General features: G+C 38.5%; 2 protein-coding genes and 2 pseudogenes across 2 annotated transcripts; all 4 read left to right on the top strand.

Annotated features, from left to right (window-relative positions):
• Nucleotides 1-398, top strand: part of LOC113680286 (DELTA-alicitoxin-Pse2b-like) — a 1,503-nt pseudogene extending 1,105 nt beyond the window's left edge.
• Nucleotides 399-1,484: 1,086 nt separating this feature from the next.
• Nucleotides 1,485-2,846, top strand: LOC149050213 (DELTA-alicitoxin-Pse2b-like; annotated as a pseudogene).
• Nucleotides 2,847-7,774: 4,928 nt separating this feature from the next.
• LOC113674440 (DELTA-alicitoxin-Pse2b) lies at nucleotides 7,775-9,193 on the top strand. The gene is given in 1 exon segment (XM_089192256.1): nucleotides 7,775-9,193. A coding segment is annotated over 1 exon segment (1,374 nt). The 5' UTR covers nucleotides 7,775-7,819.
• A 4,266-nt stretch (nucleotides 9,194-13,459) lies between these two features.
• LOC149050212 (DELTA-alicitoxin-Pse2b-like) lies at nucleotides 13,460-16,813 on the top strand. The gene is made up of 2 exons (XM_089197802.1): nucleotides 13,460-13,503; nucleotides 14,993-16,813. The coding sequence occupies exon 2, from the start codon at nucleotides 15,040-15,042 to the stop codon at nucleotides 16,618-16,620; it is 1,581 nt and encodes a 526-aa protein (XP_089053928.1). The 5' UTR covers nucleotides 13,460-13,503; nucleotides 14,993-15,039; the 3' UTR covers nucleotides 16,621-16,813.
• Nucleotides 16,814-24,967: the final 8,154 nt, after the last annotated feature.

Raw genomic sequence — 24,967 nt, 5'->3', positions numbered from 1 at the left:
GAGGTTGTCACAGTGACAATGACTGCCACTACAGACCGGTTTGGTGTGCGTGTCGTGGCGAGACGTGTGTTCGCTACGTGAAAGAGAAACAAGATACAGGTGTGTCAAAAGTAAAAGCAACTCCAAACATCGGTTCCTGGGGTGATATGGGATGGCACGGTTGTGATTGGAGAGTCTGGGCGTCTTATTGTGCTTGCTATAACTATGATAGACATTTGAGGAGGGTCGTGTGGTCTTTGCCCACTTGGTCGGATATGGGGTTCAAAAACAAAGGATTATTTGAGATTGCAAGGGTGGGCTTCAGAACTGCCTGTCGGTTCAGAGTCAACATACAAACTGTTCGTTCCAGGTCTCATTATTTCTCAAGGAAATTCATCTACAATGTTGACGGTTTTTAAGGGTGCACCCTTTATAAAGAGAATCTTGGTACTTAAAGAACTGACCAGACTAACGTGTTGTAAACAGTTCCGTTTACTATTCAAAAGGTTCTTTGAGTGGAAATTCACAAACAGGCTTCCTGTTTAAAGATATTTCGAATCCATTCTTATTCAGTTGGAAATTTAAAAGCTGTAATTCAAACCAGTTAAAAAAATGATGTTTGACTTCAAGCCAATGAATTTAAACCAAACGCGCAAACTTTAAAATAGACAAAAGCAAATTTATAGTAAACGCCACTAAAAAGGAGGCAACTTATAAATAAACTCGAAAGAGTGCTTCATTGTAAAGCCCAAAATTACTTGAAGTAGTAAGTAAAGAAACATTCGTCATTAAATTACAGAATCATTTAAAGCTTGGAGTGAAATATAGAGGCTTAAGTCAACGTTCGTCGTAGGCCCCTTCATTCAAGAAACAGTTTCTAAAATTTAAAACCTTTGAAAAAGCTATCGTTTTTAAACTACCGATTCGTTGACAAGAACTTACGAGAAGTCCAAGCAGTGCTACAATACAACTTAACTGACACATGAGGGTGTGTTTTTGTTTTGGATGCCCTTGCGTTAATTCAATTATTATAAGAATGATCATCATTTAGTCTTTAATAGGGAAGGCCCTTCGTCCAATACAGTTCTATCTGATGAGTCTGCCTCAGTCTTAGCACAGAGCGTTGTTGAGCTTTTCGAGGTGATAAGCACAGGTTGAAACTCATTACAAGTCATTCAATACCCAATTTAGAGGACGTCTTTCATGTAACACAAACAAATTTGACATACATTTGTACCTTTAACTTACCACTGATTCGAAGTCACTTCCGAAAGGTCTTTGTTACGGGGAAATGATCACCGATATCTTACTAACAGCTTAAAAATGCTAGCTTATAATTTGTTTTTCATTTTTGCCAAAAAAAACAGTTTAACTGAAATTTTATGTATCCACTAGAACACTTCCTTAATCGCCTCATGTTACATACGTTTTGGTCTCGTTCTGTGGCCACTTTCCATAGTTATTATGCATTTTTTCCAGCAGATTGTAATTCGAAAAGCTGAATAATGCATGTCCCTTTGGTGCTTCTTGTTTTTGTGTTATACACATTTAAAAGAAACATGTGAGGCTACAATAGCCGAGAATTCTGGGCTGGGAAAAGGGATAGATCTTCGAAAGGTCAACTTACTGGACGACTTCCAGGAGAAAGAGAACAAGATCTTTAAGGAGTTCCCCCCAAAATGTCTCGTAAAGAAAACTTCAAAGTCTTCAGGCAGCCACTTCGAATATTATGCAAATACCAAGGAATTTCATAAATCACTTGCCACCCAGTCAAGCTTGAGCGCCTCTTTACAGTCCGCCTACTCATTGGGTGTTACGGTATCAGTAGCAAAAAACAGCAAAAGTTCACAGAGCACAGAAGTGAGTGGTATGTCTTTAATCAAGCAGGCGTTAACAGAAAAGGTCTATGTCGATAAAGAATGCCTTCTGAATGACATCACCAGCTTGAAGGAAACATTTCTGAGTGATCTGGAGGACTTACCCGTAAACATTCAAAATCCCTGGGAACCAAACTCATGGAGAGAGTACCGTAATTTTCTTAAGGAATACGGCTCTCATGCCATAACGTCTGTGAAGCGCGGATCAAGATTTCAGCAAATGACATTCGCAGAGAGTTCTAAGGCTTACACTGAAAGAGATTTCCACGTAAAAGCTTGCATTTCGGTCGCAGGACCTACCCAGGTTGGAAAGGTTGGCGTCTCTGCATGTTCAAACGTAAGCCAAAGTGAGATATCCAAAGCGAGCAAGATGAGAACAAGCAAGAAACGCTTTGTCAAAGGTGGAAAAAGGGAAACAAATAGCAAGCTGGCAAACGGGGCGACGTCGGTTGAATTGCTTGGCCAACTCATAAATGAAGCAGATGAATTTCCAGCATCTGTTGAGCACACCTTCATGGCGATCTGGACCATCTAACTTGGTTTCTTGAATGGTTGAAATGTTGTCCCTTCATAAGTAGCTCTGGACTTGCCGCACAAAAGTTTGACCATACCAATAGCTTCAGCAAGGAGTATCCAGAATTCGAGTGTACCCTGGCAAAAGAGGGCTGCCACACCGACGATGACTGTGACTACAAACCCATTTGGTGCTCCTGTCGTGGTCCAACATGTGTCCATTACAAGTCAGTGAAACAAGGTGCAGGTGACAGTAAGATAACTGCATACCCAAACACATTTGAAGATAGGGGGTGGCATGGTTGCGATTGGAAACTCGCGGAATCTTGGTGCAAGTGCTATAATGAAAATCGTGATCAGCGGAAAACTGTGTTGTCCTTGCCAAACAGAGATGCCACTACACTTAAAGCATCAACCAAATCCACTGACAAGAAAGGCAGAAGATTAATGCCTCCAAAGTACACCGCTGGAAAATAGAAATGAAAACGAATGAAACTTTAATTTTGGCGCACTTAGATAGCTTACGTAATCGTTGAAATTTTTCACGCTTAAAGTTAGAACTATGCATGTGTCTGATTGTGTTTGAATAAAGGATTAAATGGGTACATTTCTCTACCTTTGATAGCCACCTCGCCCTGTTTGTGTAGAGATCGTACTGAAAAGCTTTTTCCCGGGAATGAGAGAGAAAGATAGGAACAACTACCCTAAAAATGTAGTATCGATTAAGATTGATCTAAAGGGTATTGACTGAAGTCTCATCCAGGTTTGCCGAATTAAATGTTTCGTAAAAGAGGCCATAAAGGCAAAATAAATGAAAAATAGAATAATTGCTAGGAGGATTTGTCGTCTCTTAAGACATGCTCGAGCCTAAGTAAGATCCAGAATGGATTTTCCTTCCTCTATTTAGATCCTGTTAACCTGGAAATGGCTGAAAACATTTAAGGGCCTAAAAAAACCGAGCTTTATTTTGTTTTGGAATATTTCTTCTGTTGAAATTGGTTTGTACATTCGTACACTTCTTAAAATTGAAAACATTCAGAAAGGCTTAACTTTGCCTATAAGTATTATAATTTCATCGACGGGGAATATCTTTTAACAGGGCTGGTTTCATTGCTTTAGTGTCGTGGTACAAAATTAAATTTCATTCAGCTGATTCGTGCGTTCTACAGGTAATTGTGCGCAACAGTGTGCATTTTTGACCTTCCTGGTGAAAGAAAATTTTGCCCTTAATATTGTAAACAAGAAATGGCATGTTTCCTCGTAAACTTAAAGAGACATATCTTAAATTATCCTGCGCAACTCGGGCAATTTCTTCAATTTCGGAAAACACAAGTGATATTTGAGTAAAGTTTACTCAGCCCATGCGATTACTTACACAAATTCACTGCTTCCATTCCTACTTTCGTCGAGAGAGTGTGGATTTTAGTGTATTTTTGTTGCAGTTTAACACAGACTGTTCTAGTTTTCTCTCTAAAACACTTTGAAGGTTTTAATGAATTAAAAGTCCTTAACTTGCATTTAAGCAAAATCTATTTGCTATGAATCCTTCGCAGTCTGTTAATTATTTAAACTTTACCGGAACGGTTGTTGAGGTCGTTGAGTGCCGCTTGAGTCGCAACAATTGATCCCATGTGTTATGGACCGGCTACCACAGAGGGGTCACCAGTAAAAATTACTAGCAAGGACTGATGTATGCCCTGGTGGAATATCGAGCTTTCTCTAATAAGTCGTAAATATTCAGTAGACTTGTTGCTTAGGGTTAAGCCGCAAAATCGTTTATCTTAAAAGTCTTGTTGACTCAAATCAGTAAGGGCAATGGAGGATTTAATCAACTGGGAGAAGTTTATACAGCGTTTGAAATGTAATAGAAAATCGGCATGCACATCAGTTCCTGTATCGACAAATAATCCATTCTTCACTTCAAATTAAATTATTCGATGCTCTGGCGTTCGACACTCTTCTTCTTATTTTTGGGATTTTGCAGCGAAAAAATATTGATTTTTCAGGTATATTGAAAGTCGTACTTTACTGTTTTGACGACCACATCAATCACCGTGAATAGTGAAATTCTCCTTAAAAAATATTAACTCCGCCCATCGGGGAGTTAGCGTATTTTTGTCGCAGTTTTTACCGTGACAGTTACACTTTCTCCATTTTCTGAGTCCTTGTTTTTTCTTTAAAAATCCTAAGCTTGTATTGAGGCAAGATATATTTGCTATAAATCCTTCGCAGTCAGTTAATTATTCAAACTTTACCAAAAGTTGTTGAGTGCAGCTTGAATCGCAACAATTGATTCCAAGTTTTATGGACCGGCTGGTGCAGAGGGGTCACGTGCAAAAATTACTAAAAAGGACTTCTGCCCTCGTGGAATTTCAAGTAGAGTGTTTTAGAACGTAAAAACTGAAGAACATTCTTGAAAATAACCTATCAATTGTTCACACAAAATAAACCACGCGTCAGTCTACCAATGAGATAAGAATTCATCAGAGGGCAAAATCGTATCTTCATTTCAATTTGCATCATATCACGGGACATCAAAGAGACTCTACATCAGTCGGTTAGTACAAGAAAAACTTTTTCTAAATGTAGCTTACTTTTAGTGTTAATAGGCTTCTATCTTCCATTGTTTTACCCAATAAGCTGAGGGCGTTCCAAGTATATTATCAATTTCTATTCTGTGCTATAATAGACAAATCCGATACACTACAAAAATGATAAAAATAGAAAGTGAAGACTTTTAAAAGCTTTTCTTCACGGGCGAAAGGTGCAGTTTGTTTTCCCTAACAAGATGAAACAACTTAAAGTAAACTACAAAGATAAAATCATTATTATCTTTACAACCCAGTATACTAAGTGTCAATATTATAAAAATTGAGAGGTTACTCTGTTGTAACATGTAAAGTCGATTCTGGAAGGAGACTTGTCGAAGGAGCTTCACCACGAAAGTGATTATCATAAAAGTGTTGTTGGCTTAAATTGATAGGTTCATTAGAAAATTCAGTCAACTCCGGCGTTCGACACTCTTTTCTTTTATTTTTGGGATTTTGCAGCAAGTAAAATTTTGATTTTTTCAAAAAGGTTTAAAGTCGTACTATCTTGAGGACCACATCAATTACCAGTGATAATTATTTTTTCCTTGAATAATATTAAGCCCTCAATCGCGCTCTTATTCTCCCAGGTTCAAAACTTGTTTAAGTATATTCTTTTAACTTTCAATAATTCTGTTCTCGTTGTTTTGCTCTGCTTTGCGTGTCTGCTTGATCAAACTTAACATTCCAATTGATTTCCATAATTGATGCCACCAATAAAAAAAGCAGACAAAGACATTTTTCTTGAAACGTTCGTGAATCGTTTTGACTCATTAACACGTTTATCGCTCTGAATGACGAGGTGGTGGCTCAAAAACTTTCAGCCGCTGTCCTTTTCTCGTCAATTCAAAAGGTGTTTAAGTATTCTCTTAGATTCCAATACTCCTGGTACCATTGCTTTTCTCTGTGAAGCGTTTTTCCTTTGTTTAAACGTTACACCTCACTTGATTTCTATCGATTGGTATTACCCTCAGATTAACAAACAAACACAGTTGAGAGAAAGTTGGACCTCGACGATTATTGTTGCAATTTCAAGAGTGAACAGACAGTTATAGTATAGTAGAGATAGTATAGAAACTTTATTAAGGTGTCAAAAACCGTCTAGCCAGGGAACAAATCCCTTACTAATTTGGGGACACCAATTAGGGGAGAATATACAAACTAAAAAAAACTATATACAGTAGTAGTTAAAATATCTATAGTTAACTCATTAAGAGATTTATAGTAAAAATACACAGAAGTCAAAATGAACAAAGGCTACAGCCTGCGCAGCCATCATCTAAAAGTTCACTTATATTGAGTTGGCGTATCTTGCTTTTAAACGACGTTAGGGTTGTGACGTCCCTGATACTCTTGGGTAGTTTTGTCCATAGCCTAGGCCCTAAATATCTAATAGAGTGCTTGCCATAGGTGACTGTCTCATACCTAGGTATAGAGAAATCTGCTTACCGCAGATTGTAATTACTATTTGGTTCTTTAAAGATGTTACTTATATATGCAGGGCACAGTTTATGCTTTACTTTATACATAAGGATGCACAGATCCTGTAAGCGACTATTTAGTAGTGTTGGCAGATCTGCCTTCTCTAATAGTTGTTCATAACTAGAATTATTATTCTTGAAAACCGCTCTAAGTCCTCTTTCTTGTAGTCTTTCAAGCTTTCGAGTGTCACTCGCTTTACAAAAATGCCACACTAGGTGACAGTACGTGAGGAATGGTAATACCGCGCTTTTGAATAATATTAACTTAGATTTCATAGGAATTAAATTACGTAGTCTCATTAGAACACCAATTCTCTGGCTGGCTTTTTTACAGATAGAGATTACATGCTCAGAGAAATTTAGCTTAGAATCTAACACTACTCCTAGAAGTATGATATTATCTTTAGTTTCAATCACAACATCATTCACGCAAATATTGCTGTCATTTTGAGTGAAGCCCAAGTTCAAAACTTGGTACTTTTTGAGGTTTCCCGCCAATAAGTTAGAATCGTACCACGTTATTGCTAAGTTGGCACTATCCTTTAACTGGGAAGTCACAGCTGCCTGGTCTGCTCCTGCGTGGTAAATTTGATGGTCGTCGGCATACATAGACAAGTTCGCTGTTAGGCAGTAGGATAGGTCATTCTGGAAAAGATTCCATAACAACGGGCCAAGCGCGGAACCCTGTGGACAGCCACGACTCACGAATCGGCTCGAACTAACATGACGGCCGATCTTTACTTGATATTTCCGTTCATTTAAATAGCTGTTTAAAAGTTGAATAGCGCTTTCCTGAAAACCGTACGCTTCAAGCTTGTTCAGAAGTAGTGGTGGGTGTAACGAGTCAAATGCCTTTGACATGTCAGTTGAAAGTATGCTCACAACCTGTTTTCGATCCCTCGCCAGTCTCCAATCTTCTACTAAGTTATACCCTTTCTTAAATTTTTGGATCTTTATTGGATTATTTAGATACGTGCGTAAGTTTGTGAAACTAAAACTACTAAGTTTGCATAGGGGACAGCACCAGCCGCAGTATTTTAATCATTTAAACCCCACCTCTAAATTGTTATCACTTTGAGTCTTACAGTCGTACTGTAACGGTTGATCGCATATGTTATGGACTGCCTAACACAGAGAGGTCATCAATTAAAATTACTCCCAAGGACGATGTCCAAGAGGAATTTCAACTTTTTCCAATAAACCGTAGAAACGGAGCTCTGGAAAGTTTTAAAACATAACTTTGAAGGACTTTTTTTAACTCCCATATTAGTAGCCGCTCATCATCGAGCCACGTAATTTTGTTGAGTTAATTTAAACTTGTCTTTGTATAGCAGATTTTGTGCCTTCGCCCAAGCATAAAGACGCTTTTCAGCTGGAAATCATGTTTGTCTCCCTAACACTATTGCTTTGGTTGACCCTCCTATTTTCTGAAGCGAGAATAGCTACCAAAGGTGAATCAAACGAGCTCAAAGAAGTGAAAAAATTTACCAAAGGTGAATTAGAGGAGCTTGCAAAAATAATATTCCTACCTAGCGTAAACTTATTGGACGACTTTCCAGAAAAAGAGAATAGGATTTTTGATCCACTTTCACCAGAATGCCTTACAAAGAAGACCTTAACGTCGTCAAGCAGCAAGTTCGATTATCATAAAAATACCAACGCATTGTATAAGTCACTGGCCACCTAGTCAAGCCTGAGCGCATCCTTAACCTCTACGTTTACTTTGGGTGCTACTGTATCAGTGGCAACAAAGAGCAAAAGCTCACAGAAAAGCGAAGTGAGGGGCATATCTTTGATCAAGCAGGCGTTGGCAGAAAAGATTTACGTTAATAAAGAATGCCTCACAAGTCCCAAAATGTCCACCCTGAATAAAGAATTCATGGAATCCTTTAGTGCATTGCCATTGCAAATTAAAGAACCCTGGCTCCACAATTCTTGGAAACCATACAGCACTTTCCTGGAGAAATACGGCTCTCATGTCATAACGTCTAAAGAGATCGGATCAAGGTTCCAGCAAATGGTGTTCGCAGAGAGCTCTAAATCGTATAGCGAAAGAGATTTCCAGGTGAGAGCCTGTATCTCGGCCGCAGGTCCCACAGATGTTGGAGAGCTTGGTCTTTCGGCTTGTTCTAATGTGACAAACAGTGAAATATCCCAGGCAATCGATATGACTGTTAGCGAGACAAGGTTTGTCAGGGGAGGACTAAGGGATACAAATAGCGCTTTGAATAATGGAAAGACGTCGACTGAACTGATAAAGAAACTAATGAATGAAGCTGATGAGGCACCTAAGCCGGTCCAGCATACTTTGATGACGATCTGGAGCATATTACAAAGCCGCTTTGAATCAGGATCTAAGAATTACCACCGAGCAACAAACCTCCGGTACTACTACAGTGGATACTTGGATTATGGCTGTCCCTACAGTAAAAGTGGTAATGTTGAAATTCAAAAGTTCGACTACAAACAGCCAATGAAAGAAAATCCAGAATTCGTATGTACTCTCGCTCACGATGGTTGCCATAACGATAACGATTGTCATTACGTAATTGGCGTCAAGTGTGCTTGCAGAGGAAAAACGTGCGTTCGCTACCATTCGGAAAAACAAATAACAGGTCAAATCAAACAAATGGCATACATCAATAACCACAACTGGATGTGGGAAGGATGCAATTGGAAAAAGTTGTGGATTGAGTGTGGTTGCTACAATAAAGATCGCAATGAAGGGAAGGTAAAAAGGAGTGCATTCACCTGAGTTGAACTTATTTTTGTTGAGGGGAAAGGGGAAAGAATATATTAAAAATAATTATCAAAAGATAGAACTGTTGCTAGCCTAATTTCTGTGTTTACTTCAGTATCTGAAGAAAAATGAATTGAAAAACTGTCTCGTTTAGCGACCCCGGTGTTAAGTTAAATTAGAATTATAGACACGCTTTGTCAATATCATCTGAAATAAGAAATTAGCTTTACAAGTGATGCTACTGTGGCGGAGCAGCTTTTTACCTCATCTGGGTAAAGCTAAGGTAATGGTCATGGATTATAGAACATTTTCGGTCCTGTTCAAATGGCAAGACGGGGTCAAACATTGAAGCCAAATAAAGCACGAGCAATGGGCAGGGCTGTAGGGATAGCTCGTTTATATTACAAAAAACGCAGTAATAATGTGTTTTTATTGATCAAGTAAGCTAAAGCGAAAGACCAGTGATGGTGAAAAAACAGTTGCGGATTGGTTTGCAGTAGTTTTCTTAGAGTAAAAATACGTTCGATGTTATCGATCATGATTGTTGCCAAGGATGAACCATGATAAATTTAAGGAGTAGCTTACCATTAGTTGAAGTCTTATTCTTTAATCGCACACATGGATGCCTTTTCATTGGCTCTCGATTCGGTGTCTGCTAGCAGGTTGACAACCCGTGAAGTTTGAGTACGCGTGATGTCTCTTAATTTGACAAGGTTAGTGTCCTCTTTATTAAGTTCACCCACCGTTCAATTAATTTGGCGGATTTAGTTTCCTCCTCTTTACCGACGTCCCTCCAAGTACATTGAAATGTGTGCCACTCTCCCAAATGGTCCTCCGGTTTCCTTTCCCACTGAAAAATAGATCAAGTCGAAACTAAGTGTTAATTGTCCAAAATACAATTCCTGGCTTATTTCAACGTGCACGCGCTATACGGGTCTAACGATTGCATAGATTGAAAGCTCCACAGTGTTCAAAGCAAACGTAGATGCTTACCTCCAATTAAATAGTGCATCTACCATCACGGACACTCCAGCCTACCATTGACAATTGGCAATTGGCAAATGAAACTTCGCCGAGATTGAACACTAATTTACTTGCATGATTACCATTAGGACAACTGACGTATGGGAAGTAAAGTTATAACGTTTAGTCAATTTACTATTAGAGCATTCATCTCATCTATTTTGAATTTGCGTGGCCTTTGATTCTTAGATTCATTCTTTTACTGGCAGTTCTCTCTTTCTGCTTTTTTCGTGTGTTCTAAATAAATTTAGCCTGCAAAGCAAGCGTAATTTTGGCGAGCAAGTGCTGAGTATTCCCATAACGAAAATTATAGCCATCATCTTTGATTTTAATGGCAGCGGAAGGCTGGGGAGAGAAAGAAATTTGTACCAAGGGGGCGGTCGTCGGTAAAAAATGAGAAGGGTAGGGGTGGGGAAGTGAAGATTACGCCTGCCCGAAGTCATTCTTATTTTGAAAAAAATTATTTTTGCCCACAAACGGAGTTCCTCATTGGTGCGGTTAAGCTCCAGCTGTCAGTCAAAATGCGTCATTTGAGCGTCGTTCTAACATTTCTCTCACACTGGACAACGAGAAAGATGGCGAGCTCTCATTGTAAAGTTATTAGTTTTGATTCTGCTCTCGAGGAAGCACGGAATTTAACATGTCTCGCGCACTAGAATCGGAACAAAACGAAGCAATTTCTACACTGGATTGTCATTTGGAGGATATAGAGTGTGGCAAATATGAACTCGTATTTACGTCAGCAGAGAACATTTTGGTGAAGCAACTTTTTTTCGTTAATGAAAAAAACAGCCACACCGCTTCACCAGAGTATGCCGGTTTGCATCAAACAAATTCTGGCGGGTAAACCTTCGAGTGCAGTTGCTTATTGCTTCCAAGTATCGTTTACGATCAAATGGAAGGAAAATTGTGAAATCGATTAACGGCAGCTATACTCAAGGATTTTCGTTTGGAAAATATAGAGTGAAGCAAATATCAGCTCACATTTGTGGTTGCGGAAGAGGTTTTGTCGAGGCCTTTACTTTACTTTACATCAAAAACCACATTTTCAGCAAAAAAAAAACATGTTTTGGGTTTTCAAGAACATACTGGCTCAAATCTCGGTTATTAGCAACCATATGGCTTTTGGGAGGACTCCGGCGAGTGCGAAACTCCTGCAGCAGGTTTGCACGTCAGCAAATGGAAGACTTTGATTAGAAATAAAACGATCAGTTAAACACTTGTTTCACAGGAAACTGATTATGATGATCATTTACCAAAGTTAATCACCGAACACTCCGTTTTAGGCCAGTATATTCTGAATGGAACTAGTGGCTTAAGGAGTGGAAATTATTTTTGAGCCTTTTCCTGAAGAATGTTTCAAAAAGGAGAAAGTCAATATCTCAACAAGTTATTATGATCACTACGAAAGCACCAACGCATTTTGGTCCACGTTCCAGGATTTCTTTGACAAGTACGACACTCACGTCGACAGTTCTGTTACGCGTGGATCCATAATTAAAACAGATGTCGTTCTAGGTCCTAAAGTAAAAGAGATCTTCAGGTCAAAGTTTGTCTTTCCTTTGCAAGTCGTGTGTACAAATGTGTACATGTCATCGAGACCGAAGCGTCAAAGGCAAGTCATATGAGCACCACTGATAAGCGGATCGCCCGAGAGTGAAAGAGCGAGACTCGTGGCAAGCTGTTGCAAGACATCTCGAAGGAATTGATACAACAACTTCTAAATGAGAGAAGTGAGTCACACTTGTCTTTTAAACACACTCTCAGAGCGGCGTGGGAGCCGTTTCACGTCAGGGTCAGATAATTACCTCAGAGCCTTAAACCTTCAGTACTACTACCTTGGCTATCTGAATAATTGTGGTTGTTCTTTTAAAGAGAGTAAAGGACTGGCCCCTCAGAAGTTCGACTACACCAAAAACTCCAACGACAAACGGCTAGAATTAGAGTGTTCACTGGCTAAGGAGAGTTGCCACAGGGACGATGACTGCAGTTACAGATTGGGCCCTTACTGCGCGTGTCGAGGGGACACTTGTGTTCATTGTGAGAAATGAATATACATGTTGTTCGTTTCATGTCAACAATAATTAACCACGAACACATGGTATTGTCTGCCTGTGATGCCACCAGTAAATGGACAAACAAACACCGTTGAGAGAGTGTAGATTTTGGTGTATTTTTGTTGCAGTTTTAACACTGACTGTCCAAGTTTTCTCTTTAAAACACTTTGAAAGTTTGAATGAATTAAAAATCCTTGGCTTGTATTTAAGCAAAATCTATTTGCTATGAATCCTTCGCAGTCTGTTAATTATTTAAACTTTACCGGAACGGTTGTTGAGGTCGTTGAGTGACACTGGAGTCGTAACAATTGATCCCATGTGTTATGGACCGGCTACTGCAGAGGGGTCACCAGTAAAAATTACTAGCATGGACTGATGTATGCCCTGGTGGAATATCGAGCTTTCTCTAATAAGTCGTAAATATTCAGTAAGCTTGTTGAAGGAGCTACGCCGCAAAATCGTTTATCTTAAAAGTCTTGTTGACTCAAGTCAATAAGGACAATGGAGGATTTAATCAACTGGGAGGATTTTATAAAGCGTTTGAAATTTAATAGATAATCGACATACACATCAGTTCCTGTATCAACAAATAATCCATTCTTCATTTCAAATTAAATGATTCGATGCTCCGGCGCTCGACACTCTTCTTCTGATTTTTGGGATTTTGCAGCGAAAAAATATGGATTTTTCAGGTATATTGTATATAGTCGTACTTTACTGTTTTGACGACCACATCAATCACCGTGAATAGTGAAATTCTCCTTAAAAAATATTACCCCCCATCGGAGAGTTAGCGTATTTTTATCGCAGTTTTTACAGTGACAGTTATACTTTTCTCCATTTTCTGAGTCCTTGTTATTTCTTTAAAAATCCTAAGCTTGTATTGAGGCAAGATATATTTGCTATAAATCCTTCGCAGTCAGTTAATTATTCAAACTTCACCAAAAGTTGTTGAGTGCAGCTTGAATCGCAACAATTGATTCCAAGTTTTATGGACCGGCTGGTGCAGAGGGGTCACGTGCAAAAATTACTAAAAAGGACTTCTGCCCTCGTGGAATTTCAAGTTTTCTCCAATAGAACGTAAAAACTGAAGAACATTCTTGAAAATAACCAATCAATTGTTCACACAAAATAAACCACGCGTCAGTCTACCAATGAGATAAGATTTCATCAGAGGGCAAAATCGTATCTTCATTTCCATTTTGCATCATATCACGAGACATCAAAGAGAATCTACATCAGTCGGTTAGTACAAGAAAAACTTTTTCTAAATGTAGCTTACTTTTAGTGTTAATAGGCTTCTATCTTCCATTGTTTTACCCAATAAGCTGAGGGCGTTCCAAGTATATTATCAATTTCTATTCTGTGCTATAATAGACAAATCCGATACACTACAAAAATGATAAAAATAGAAAGTGAAGACTTTTAAAAGCTTTTCTTCACGGGCGAAAGGTGCAGTTTGTTTTCCCTAACAAGATGAAACAACTTAAAGTAAACTACAAAGATAAAATCATTGTTATCTTTACAACCCAGTATACTAAGTGTCAATATTATAAAAATTGAGAGGTTACTCTGTTGTAACATGTAAAGTCGATTCTGACGGGAGACTTGTTGAAGGAGCTTCGCCAAGAGAGTGATTATCATAAAAGTGTTGTTGGCTTAAATTGATAGGTTCATTAGAAAATTCAGTCAACTCCGGCGTTCGACACTCTTTTCTTTTATTTTTGGGATTTTGCAGCAAGTAAAATTTTGATTTTTTTCAAAAAGGTTTAAAGTCGTACTATCTTGAGGACCACATCAATTACCAGTGATAATTATTTTTTCCTTGAATAATATTAAGCCCTCAATCGCGCTCTTATTCTTCCAGATTCAAAACTTGTTTAAGTGTATTCTTTTAACTTTCAATAATTCTGTTCTTGTTGTTTTGCTCTGCTTTGCGTGTCTGACTTGTTCAAACTTCACATTCCAATTGATTTCCATAATTGATGCCACCAATAAAAAAGCAGGCAAAGACATTTTTCTTGAAACGTTTGTGAATCCTTTTGACTCATTAACACGTTTATCGCTCTGTATGATGAGGTGGTGGCTCAAAAACTTTCAGCCGCGGTCCTTTTCTCATCAATTCAAAAGGTGTTTAAGTATTCTCTTAGATTCCAATACTCCTGGTACCATTGCTTTTCTCTGTGAAGCGTTTTTTCTTTGTTTAAACGTTACACCTCACTTGACTTCTATCGATTGGTATTACCCTCAGATTAACAAACAAACACAGTTGAGAGAAAGTTGGACCTCGACGATTATTGTTGCAATTTCAAGAATGAACCAAAAGTTATACCCTTTCTTTATTTTTGGATCTTTATTGGATTATTTAGATACGTGCGTAAGTTTGTGAAACTAAAACTACGAAGTTTGCATAAGGGACAGCACCAGCCGCATTATTTTAATCATTTAAACCCCACCTCTAAATTGTTATCACTTTGAGTCTTACAGTCGTACTGTAACGGTTGATCGCATATGTTATGGACTGCCTAACACAGAGAGGTCATCAATTAAAATTACTCCCTAGGACGATGGCCAAGAGGAATTTCAACTTTTTCCAATAAACCGTAGAAACGGAGTTCGGGAAAGTTTTAAAACATAACTTTGAAGGACTTTTTTTAACTACCACATTAGTAGCCGCTCACCATCGAGCCACGTAGTTTTGTTGAGTTAATTTAAACTTGTCTTTGTATCGCAGATTTTGTGCCTTCGCCCAAGCATAAAGACGCTTTTCAGCTGGAAATCATGTTTGTCTCCCTAACACTGTTGCTTTGGTTGACCCTCCCATTTTCTGAAGCGAGAATAGCTACCAAAGGTGAATCAAACGAGCTCAAAGAAGGGAAAAAAATTACCAAAGGTGAATTAGAGGAGCTTGCAAAAATAATATTCCTTCCGAACGTAAACTTATTGGACGACTTTTCAGAAAAAGAGAATAGGATTTTTGATTCACTTTCACCAGAATGCCTTATAAAGAAGAACTTAACGTCGTCAAGCAGCAAGTTCGATTATTATAAAAATACCAGCGAATTGTATCAGTCACTGGCCTCCGAGTCAAGCCTGAGAACATCCTTAACCTCTACGTTTACTTGGGGTGTCACTGTATCAGTGGCAACAGACAGGAAAAGCTCACAGAAAAGCGAAGTGAGTGGCATATCTTTGATCAAGCAGGCGTTGGCAGAAAAGATTTACGTTAATAAAGAATGCCTCACAAGTCCCAAAATGTCCACCCTGAGTAAAGAATTCATGGAATCCTTCGGTACATTACCATTGAAAATTAAGGAACCCTGGCTCCACAATTCGTGGAAACCATACAGCACTTTCCTGGAGAAATACGGCTCTCATGTCATAACGTCTCAAGAGATCGGATCAAGGTTCCAGCAAATGGTGTTCGCAGAGAGCTCTAAATCGTATAGCGAAAGAGATTTCCAGGTGAGAGCCTGTATCTCGGCCGCAGGTCCCACAGATGTTGGAGAGCTTGGTCTTTCGGCTTGTTCTAATGTGACAAACAGTGAAATATCCCAGGCAAACGATATGACTGTTAGCGAGACAAGGTTTGTCAGGGGAGGACTAAGGGATACAAATAGCGCTTTGAATAATGGAAAGACGTCGACTGAACTGATAAAGAAACTAATGAATGAAGCTGATGAGGCACCTAAGCCGGTCCAGCATACTTTGATGACGATCTGGAGCATATTACAAAGCCGCTTTAAATCACGATCTGAGAATTACCGCCGAGCAACAAACCTCCAGTACTACTACAGTGGATACTTGGATTATGGCTGTCCCCACAGTAAAAGTGGTAATGTTGAAATTCAAAAGTTCGACTACAAACAGCCAATGAAAGGAAATCCAGAATTCGTATGTACTCTCGCTCACGATGGTTGCCATAACGATAACGATTGTCATTACGTAATTGGCGTCAAGTGTGCTTGCAGAGGAAAAACGTGCGTTCGCTACCATTCGGAAAAACAAATAACAGGTCAAATCAAACAAATGGCATACATCAACAGCCACAACTGGATGTGGGAAGGATGCAATTGGAAAAAGACGTGGTTCGAGTGTGGTTGCTACAATAAAGATCGCAAAGAACGGAAGGTTGTGTGGTTCCTACCAATTACGTCCAAAGATGCTGGTAAACATAAAGCACCTGGCAACGGAACCTACGACGAGGCAAAGGATCCTGTTACAGATAAAGCGAGAGGAATACCAAAACCTTACACGGCTAAAGATGCTGCCAAACACTCAACACCTGGAAGTAACAAGCACCACGCAGGAAAACATCCAGTTCAACGGAAGGAAGAAGAAGAAGAAGAAGAAGATATGTGATCATTCTCTTATCTTACATGTAGTCACTAAAATGGCGAGCACCTAATTAAACGAAAATAAAAACTGGAGTAATACAACAGTTGGCCATTCGATCAGAGTTGGACAGCTGTACTTCAAACATTTCTCGATCAGTTACTTGGATTGTTGAAATGTAAATCCAATTAAAATGTTAAAATAAAAAGGAGTGCATTCATCTGAGTTGAACTTATTTTTGTTAAGGGAAAAGGGGAAAGAATAAATTAAAAATAATTATCAAAAGATAGAACTGTTGTTAGCCTAATTTCTCTATTTACTTCAGTATCTGGAGAAAAATGAAATTAAAAACTGTCTCGTTTAGCGACCCCGGTGTTAAGTTAAATTAGAATCATAGACATGCTTGGTCAATATAATGCTACTGTGGCCGAGCAGCTTTTTACCACATCTGGGTGAAGCCAAGGTAATGGTCATGGATTACAGAACATTTTCGGTCCTGTTCAAATGGCAAGACGGGGTCAAACATTGAAGCCAAATAAAGCACGAGCAATGGGCAGGGCTGAAGGGATAGTTCGTTTATATCATAAAAAACGCAGTAACAATGTGTTTTTATTTATCAAATCAACTAAAGCGTAAGACCATTGATGGTGAAAAAACGGTTGTGATTGGTCTGCAGTAGTTTTCTTTGAGTAAAAATACGTTCGATGTTATCGATCATGATTGTTGGCTAGGATGAACCATGATAAATTTAGGGAGTACCGTACCATAAGTTGAAGTCTTATTCTTTAATCGCACACATGGATGCCTTTTCATTGGCTCTCGATTTGGTGCCTGCTAGCAGAGTGACAACCCGTGAAGTTTGAGTCCACGTGATGTCACTTAATTTGACAAAGTTAATGTCCTCTTAATTAAGTTCACCAACCGTTCATTTGGCGAATTTAGTTTCCTCCTCTTTACTGACGTCCCTCCAAGTACATTGAAATATGTGCCACTCTCCAAAATGGTCCTCCGGTTTCCTTCTATGTCAGAGCAATTACCAGAGCCTTTTGATCCTTACTTCACTGAAAAAAAGATCGAGTCTAAACTAAGTGGTAATTGTCCAAAATACAATTCCTGGCTTATTTCAACGTGCATGTGCTATGCGGGTCTAACAAGTGCATACATTGAAAGCTCCACAATGTTCAAAGCAAACACAGATGCTTACACGCTAATTAAATAGTGCTTCTACCATCATGGACATACTCCGGCCTACCATTGACAATTGGCAATTGGCGAATGAAATTTCACCTAGATTGAACACTAACTTTCTTGCATAATTACCATCAGGACAACTAATGTCTAGGAAGTAAAGTTTTAACGTTTAGTCAATTTAATATTGGAGCATTCATCTCATCTATCTTGAATTTGCGTGGCCTTTGAATTCTTAGATTCATTCTTTTACTGGCAGTTCTCTCTTTCTGCTTTTTTCGTGTGTTCTAAACAAATTTAGCCTGCAAAGCAAGCGTAATTTTGGCGAGCAAGTGCTCAGTATTCCCATAACGAAAATTATGGCCATCATCTTTGATTTTAATGGCAGCGGAAGGCTGGAGAGAGAAAGAAATTTGTTCCCAGGGGGCGGTCGTCGGTCAAAAATAAGAAGGGTAGGGGTGAGTAAGTGAAGATTACGCCTGCCCGAAGTCATTCTTATTTTGAAAAAAAATTATTTTTGCCCACGAACGGAGTTCCTTATTGGTGCCGTTAAGCTCCAGCTATCAGTCATAAGCAAAATGCGTCATTAGAGCGTCGTTCTGACATTTCGCTCTCACCGGACAAAGAGAAAGACGGCGAACTCTAATTGTAAAGTTATAAGTTTCGATTCCGCTCTCGAGGAAGCACGGAATTTAACATGTCTCGCGCACTAAAATCGGAACAAAACGAAGCAATTTCTACACTGGATTGTCATTTGGAGGATATAGAGTGCGGAAAATATGAACTCGTATTTACGTTAGCAGAGAACGTTTTGGTAAAACAATTTTTTTTCGTCAATGAAAAAAACAGCCACACCGTTTCACCAGAGTATGCCGGTTTACATCAAACAAATTATGGTGGGTAAACCTTCGAGTGCAGTTGCTTATTGCTTCCAAGTATCGTTTACGACTAAATGGAAGAAAAATTGTTAACTCGATTAAGGGCAGCTTTACTCAAGGATTTTCGTTTGAAGAATATGGATTGAAGCAAATATCAGCTCACATTTGTGGTTGCGGAAGAGGTTTTGTCGAGGCCTTTTCGTTCCTGGCTTTAAAAAAAATGGCTCACCGTTTCACTCGTCAGCTCTACGTGTCTCATCATATACCACATTTTCAGCAAAAAAAAAAAAAAAACATGCTTTGAGTTTTCAAGAACATACTGGCTCAAATCTCGGTTATTAGCAACCATATGGCTCTTGGGAGGACTCCGGCGAGTGCGAAACTCCTGCAGCAGGTTTGCACGTCAGTAAATGGAAGACTTTGATTAGTAAATAAAACGATCAGTTAAAAACTTGTTTCAAAGGAGAATAATTATGATGATCATTTACCAAAGTTAATCACCGAGCGCTCCGTTCGAGGCCAGTTTATTCTGAATGGAACTAATGGCCTAAGGAGTGGGAAATTATTTTTCATATTATTTTCCGGCGGTTGCTTTACTGAGCTAGCCACCTACTTCAAATCTTATTGAAAGCACTGGACAAGATGGAAACAAACAAGATCCAGCATGCAGGTAGGACACATTATCCCCACACCTTAAGAAATAAAACATAAACATCAGGCCAGATAAAATGCACCCCATTCTATTGACTTTCCTAACAATATTGTTGCAGCAGTGACAATTCCTTCCAATAGCTTATGTTTCCAAATACAAAAAGTGACCTTGATAACTTCACTCCGATTGGCAACTAGTAAATGAAAAGAAATACACAAGGTACCTTAACCATGGTTTTAATTTCTCTTTTTCAAACAAAAATAGCCTCAACTACATAGCAAGAGAGCTTTACGATGGTTGTAACCAGTACTTTAAATCTCTATTATTATTGATAGTGCTGTAACTGACTTGTTTGTTTCTAAAAGTTTCAATCAAATTATAAGCTTAGTAACTATTGCATCACAGAGGTAGCCACCAAACTTCAAATAATCTTGAAGATGAATATTATGTTACACTATGTAATCATTTTACCGGGTCACAAATCGGTATACAAAACAAAGACAAAATTTCCCTTGTCATGCAAATTCTGTCCGCTTTCCAAATGAACACATGAATGGTAATGGTTCAAACCCACTAATGATCCCCAACTTGAACTGCAATTGATCTTAATGAAGATTATAAATGATCCTGAAACTGAAATGGTCATTATTAAGTTTTTTAAAGGATCCAGCATTAACTAATACATCAATCGATCCTTCGAAAGAAATAATTCGATATTCGTTCTAGACTCGGCTATTTTTCGACTGAGACGCATTTGTTATGGAATGATTCTCGCTGCTCTCTCGAGTTAAGCTGTGTAACATAGGTTTGGGTTTTTAGTTCGTAATTCTGTAGTCTTCAATAAATTCGTTAGGGTTTCCCGGTCAAAGAGAACGATGAACTAGTGTAGGTTTGTTTTCGCCATAAAACCTTTTAACCTATTAGCGACGTACATCTAACTCTCCCTTTGACCTATCTTTTCTAAATTCATTAAGCTTTGTTTGTGACCTGTAAAACCACACGTAACCCACCAAATCGAAACATTACAGGTACTACAGTGAATTGGAAAAGTCAACTCCGTTGAGAAAAAACATGGGAAACTTTCTAAAAGTGATCCCTGCTTTGGTTTATTTAGGTGTTTATCTGATACACTGTTCCTCTTGATCACTCTTTAGCTTCATTTAGCTGTCTTAAAGTTTGTGAACTATGAGGAGTCTTTAGAATTGGCAAAGCGGTTTTTAAAAAATAAGCTGGTTGATTTTCCCTCATACAAGTTTTTCCCGAAATTTTTCTTCATGTGTTGATAGTAATTCGTTTATGTTGTGAGGAAACGGTTCACTCCAACTTTTGCTTGTGTGGATCCGCTAATCGGTCTTCAGGTTTAAATAAAGCTTATATAATCATTCTTATTTTTATAATCCTCTTTACCATTATTTGTATCATCATCTTTGAAACAATCATAATTATAATCATCGTAAAATGCATAGACTGAATAAGATTCCCCGTTACCAAAACAAGGGAGGGTAGATTCTTCTCTAACTTTCGGGGTTTCCCGGTCAAAGAGAACGATGAGCTGGTGTAGGTTTCTTTTTTACCATGAAACCTTTTAACCTAACAGCCCCATACATCTAACCCTCCCTTGACCTGTCATTTCCAAACTAAGCTTTGTTTGTGATCTGTAAAAGCGACACGCAACCGACCAAGTCGAAACATTAGAGATACTACAGTATATTTGAAAAATCAACTCCTTTGGGAAAGAAAATGGGAAACTTTCTAAAACGAATCCCAGCTTTGGTTTATTCAGGTGTTTATCTGTAATATTGTTACTCGTTATCACTCTTCAGCTTTATTAAGCTGTCTTAGAGTTTGTGGACTAAAAGGATTATTTAAAATTAGCAATGCAGTTTTTAAAAAATAAGCTTGCACAATTGCACCAAATAGTTTATGCGGAAAATATTTGGGCTGTTTAAAGAGGTTTGAGTCGTTTCATGACAAGGTTTAACATTAGCACTCTTATAATTAATGAATATGTATTCCACAAGGGGAAAAAAATCTGGGTGAAGTCTGGGTTAAAAGCTAAATGAAAAAAAAAAAAAACACATAACTAGTAAACAAATTTTTGAGAGGAGCTCGAACTTTAAATCTTATTCAACTAGCCACGTGAAATGCGTCTGCAATTGGTTTAGAGATTAGCGAACGATCATAACTGTCGCGCGCTATCACAAGAATTTTTCGTAATGAGTTCCCAACTCTGTGCTAGAAATCTGACAGAGTAGTACCACAACTTTATCTTTCGAGCACCCATACTGCCTCTAATACAGCACTAGAAAGGAAAGGAGAGCCCTCACCTAAAATTCTTAGACCTGTAATAGCTATACCTTTGGAACTTAAATGAAGTTAAAGATTTCAACTCGTTATTGAGTGAGAAACAATACAACATAAAAAGTTTTTCCCTACTCTTTTCTTCATGTTTTGACAGAAATTCGTTTATGTTTTGAGGAAACGGTCCATTCCAGCCTTTGCTGGCGTGGATCCGCAATCATCGTAATGAACATAGATTAAATAAGATTCCCTGTTACCAAAACAGGGGAGGTTAGATTCTTCTCTAACTTAGATTTATTTTCTACTTAAGCTAAAAGTTTCCTCGCATAGGACCAATATGGTGGAATTGATCAAATTGGTAATTGGTCGACCCTTGGGGTGAAATCCATTAACTTAATGGAGTACAGATGCGTACCTGTTCGCTTTCCATAAATCATTTCATGTTACTAAGTTTGAAACGCTTTTGGCAGATATCAATTAAAAGTTGACTTTGAAGACTAAAAGGGTGTAACGCAGGCCAGGGGAACACTACAGAACTTACTCATACGCGTCGATAAACAAATGGAGTTTGGTTTTTACAATTAGACCTTTTAACCCCTGAGCTGTCTACACGTAAATATTATGTGACATGTGACTTCTAAATCAAGCTAAGTTCTATTTTTAAGGCCAAACATATCTCATATCAACCACAAATGAATAAAGGGGTAAGTTTCTAAAGAAACTGTGGTGCTGCGTCGGTGGGAGAGTATAGCAGGTAATTTAGTGTTAACAACTGGGTTGCAAACGTAAATTAGCCACCGTAAAGGGTAAAAAAGCTAGCTTTTTTACCCTTTACGGTGGCTAATTTATGTTTTCAACCCAGTTGTTAACACTAAATTACCTGCCATATTAACCACAGTTTACAGATTCTAACAGACAAAGGAAGAACTGGAAGAATCGACCCCATGAGGTGAGTAGATAACAACGCTACGAGAGAGATGTTAAAAAACAACTAAATCACTTTGCCATACTTTCAAGTAACTAAGTTATCGGTGGTAAACTCGTGGATAAACTGTGCAGGGTTTCACTTTTTGTTCACATAAAAGATCCTAAAAATCAACTAAATTATGCTGCCATATTTTAAAGTAATTAAGTTTCACTTGTTCATATTGGTTGTTTTGCCGAATCAAGTCTCAGGTTACTCAGTAAACTTGACATTGAAATCGTACCCTCCTAATAATGGGTAAGTTGTTATGGGGGGACAGTCACTTGTTCAAATTTCGATTACTGGGTACATGTCAGGTAAAAATTAGCCATCATTCTAACTACGGTCGTGCCCGATTGATCCGCCAAATTCAACAATCTCTTCGCCATCTGTAATAAGATGCATGCTCACTTCAGACTCCTAAGGCAGTGCTTACACACGTATAATTGATCAGGTGCTTTCGAACTCCGTTTTAAATTCTGTAAATAAAGAAAGCAATTTCGCTTATTTTCTTGCAACTCTGTTGATTAATCGTGTCAAGATAAGCAAGCAGTTTTAACAGGTTTCTGTAATTCAATCAGCAAAAACTGCATGTCTTTCTTTCGAAAAGTGTTACACCATACTTAGAGGCATCTTTTATGCTCTTCGCAATTGAATTTTCTTCTATCTCGTTCATCACTTGGAAACATTGACAAAACGGAAGGCTGCTATTTTGAGATTTAGCGCGCCGGCTATAAATAAACGGTATATAAACGATTTACCACTTTTGTTTTAGGCTGTGGTAGTAAACTTAGTACAACGTTCCGTAAGGAAAAGTTCCCAATTGTCGGACGAGGTTGAGAGTTAAAATAATCCAAATGCGCTACGTAGGTACAAATTACCTGTGAACTTAGTGACAACGTTCGTAAGGAAAAGTCCCCAATTTTTGGACGAGGCTGAGAGTTAAAATAATCCAAATGCGCTACGTAGGTACAAATTACCTGTGAACTTAGTGACAAACGTTCCGTAAGGAAAAGTCCTCAATTTTTGGACGAGGTTGAGAGTTAAAATAATCCAAATGCGCTATGTAGGTACAAATTACCTATGAATCGAGTACAGATATCCAAGTTATACTATTATGGTTATTTTGTACTATGAAAAAAAAACCCTGATTAACTATGCTTACGTTCAACTTGTATCAGAGTAAAGAAAATGGACTGTACCGCTGTTCTTGGTTCACAGCCTTCTGCTCCTCAACTACCGGCAGCAATTCCTGCGATGCGTTGTCGCCACGTTGATTAAGTCGTATGATAAAATTGTGTAGCAATTTTGAAGTTCTGTCAGGCACCTTTGATGTATGTTTCGTCATTAAGATTTTTTTCATGCTTAGCGTGCGTACATCGAGCTATGGATGAACGCGGAAAGTTTGGAGAGCACGAAAAATGCGTAAGAGTAGCTCGAGGCGCAGTCGAAAGCAACTCTAGCTTTCTGAGTGCTCTCCAAACTTCCCAAGTGCATCCATAACTCGATATACGCACAGCTAAAAGCATGAGCAAATTTTTTTTATAACAGAGCGACAACAAGGATCTGCGCGAAGAAGCCTTTTATTGGAAATTCTCACTACGCACAAAAAAAAGTAAACAAACTTCCCTATTGGCTGGTCAAAAACACGCCACATTTTATACTTTGGTTTGACCGATAACTGTGAATGAAAAGCTCAAAATTGCCGTCGAAAATGGAGAAAATCAAAGCCGGATGAATTCAATTGTCACTAAAAAATGTTTTGAAAGTCAAAGACCCGAAGTTATCAAGGGTTTTGATTGTTCAAAATAATGTTTACGCTTCCGACAAGTTTGCGAAACGTGCAACTTGCGAGTTTTTTTCGGCTTTATTTTTGTTGCTTGTTGGATCAGGACCTAAGAGGTCAATGCCGATAGAAAAATTGGGCAGTTCTTCGCTGGTTTCTTCCATATTTCAAAGAGAAGGGAAACTGCACTGCAGCTTAACAGGACGAAAACTCTGAAGCAAGGTAAAAAAAATGCTCACGTTATCTTATTTACGCACGTCCGTGCGTAAATAAAGATTTTGTTCATAGCGGCTCAATAGGACTTACATAGTGCAAACACGCGCACTATGTTATAATCCATGTTTTTCAGAGCTAGTCTTTCGACAAATCGAAAGTTTTTGTTACTTGCGATAAATTACTCTCAAACAGTTTTCATTGATAAAAATCGCTTTTGTATGAGCAGTACTTTCAAGGGTGTGAGTTTTGAGCACAACGATCATAAATCAAATTCAACTTTGAATGGTTTAGAAACCTTGCTTGACAGGTTGACGTCTCATGAGCCAATCCGACGCGAGCGTAACACAAGACCGATCACAAACGCTCTCTATTTGCCTTGCTTTTTGGGT

Source organism: Pocillopora damicornis, chromosome 2 (genome assembly GCF_964200805.1).
Source record: "Pocillopora damicornis chromosome 2, jaPocDami1.2, whole genome shotgun sequence".
NCBI lineage: Eukaryota > Metazoa > Cnidaria > Anthozoa > Scleractinia > Pocilloporidae > Pocillopora > Pocillopora damicornis.
This window is presented reverse-complemented; position numbering and strand designations above follow the sequence as displayed.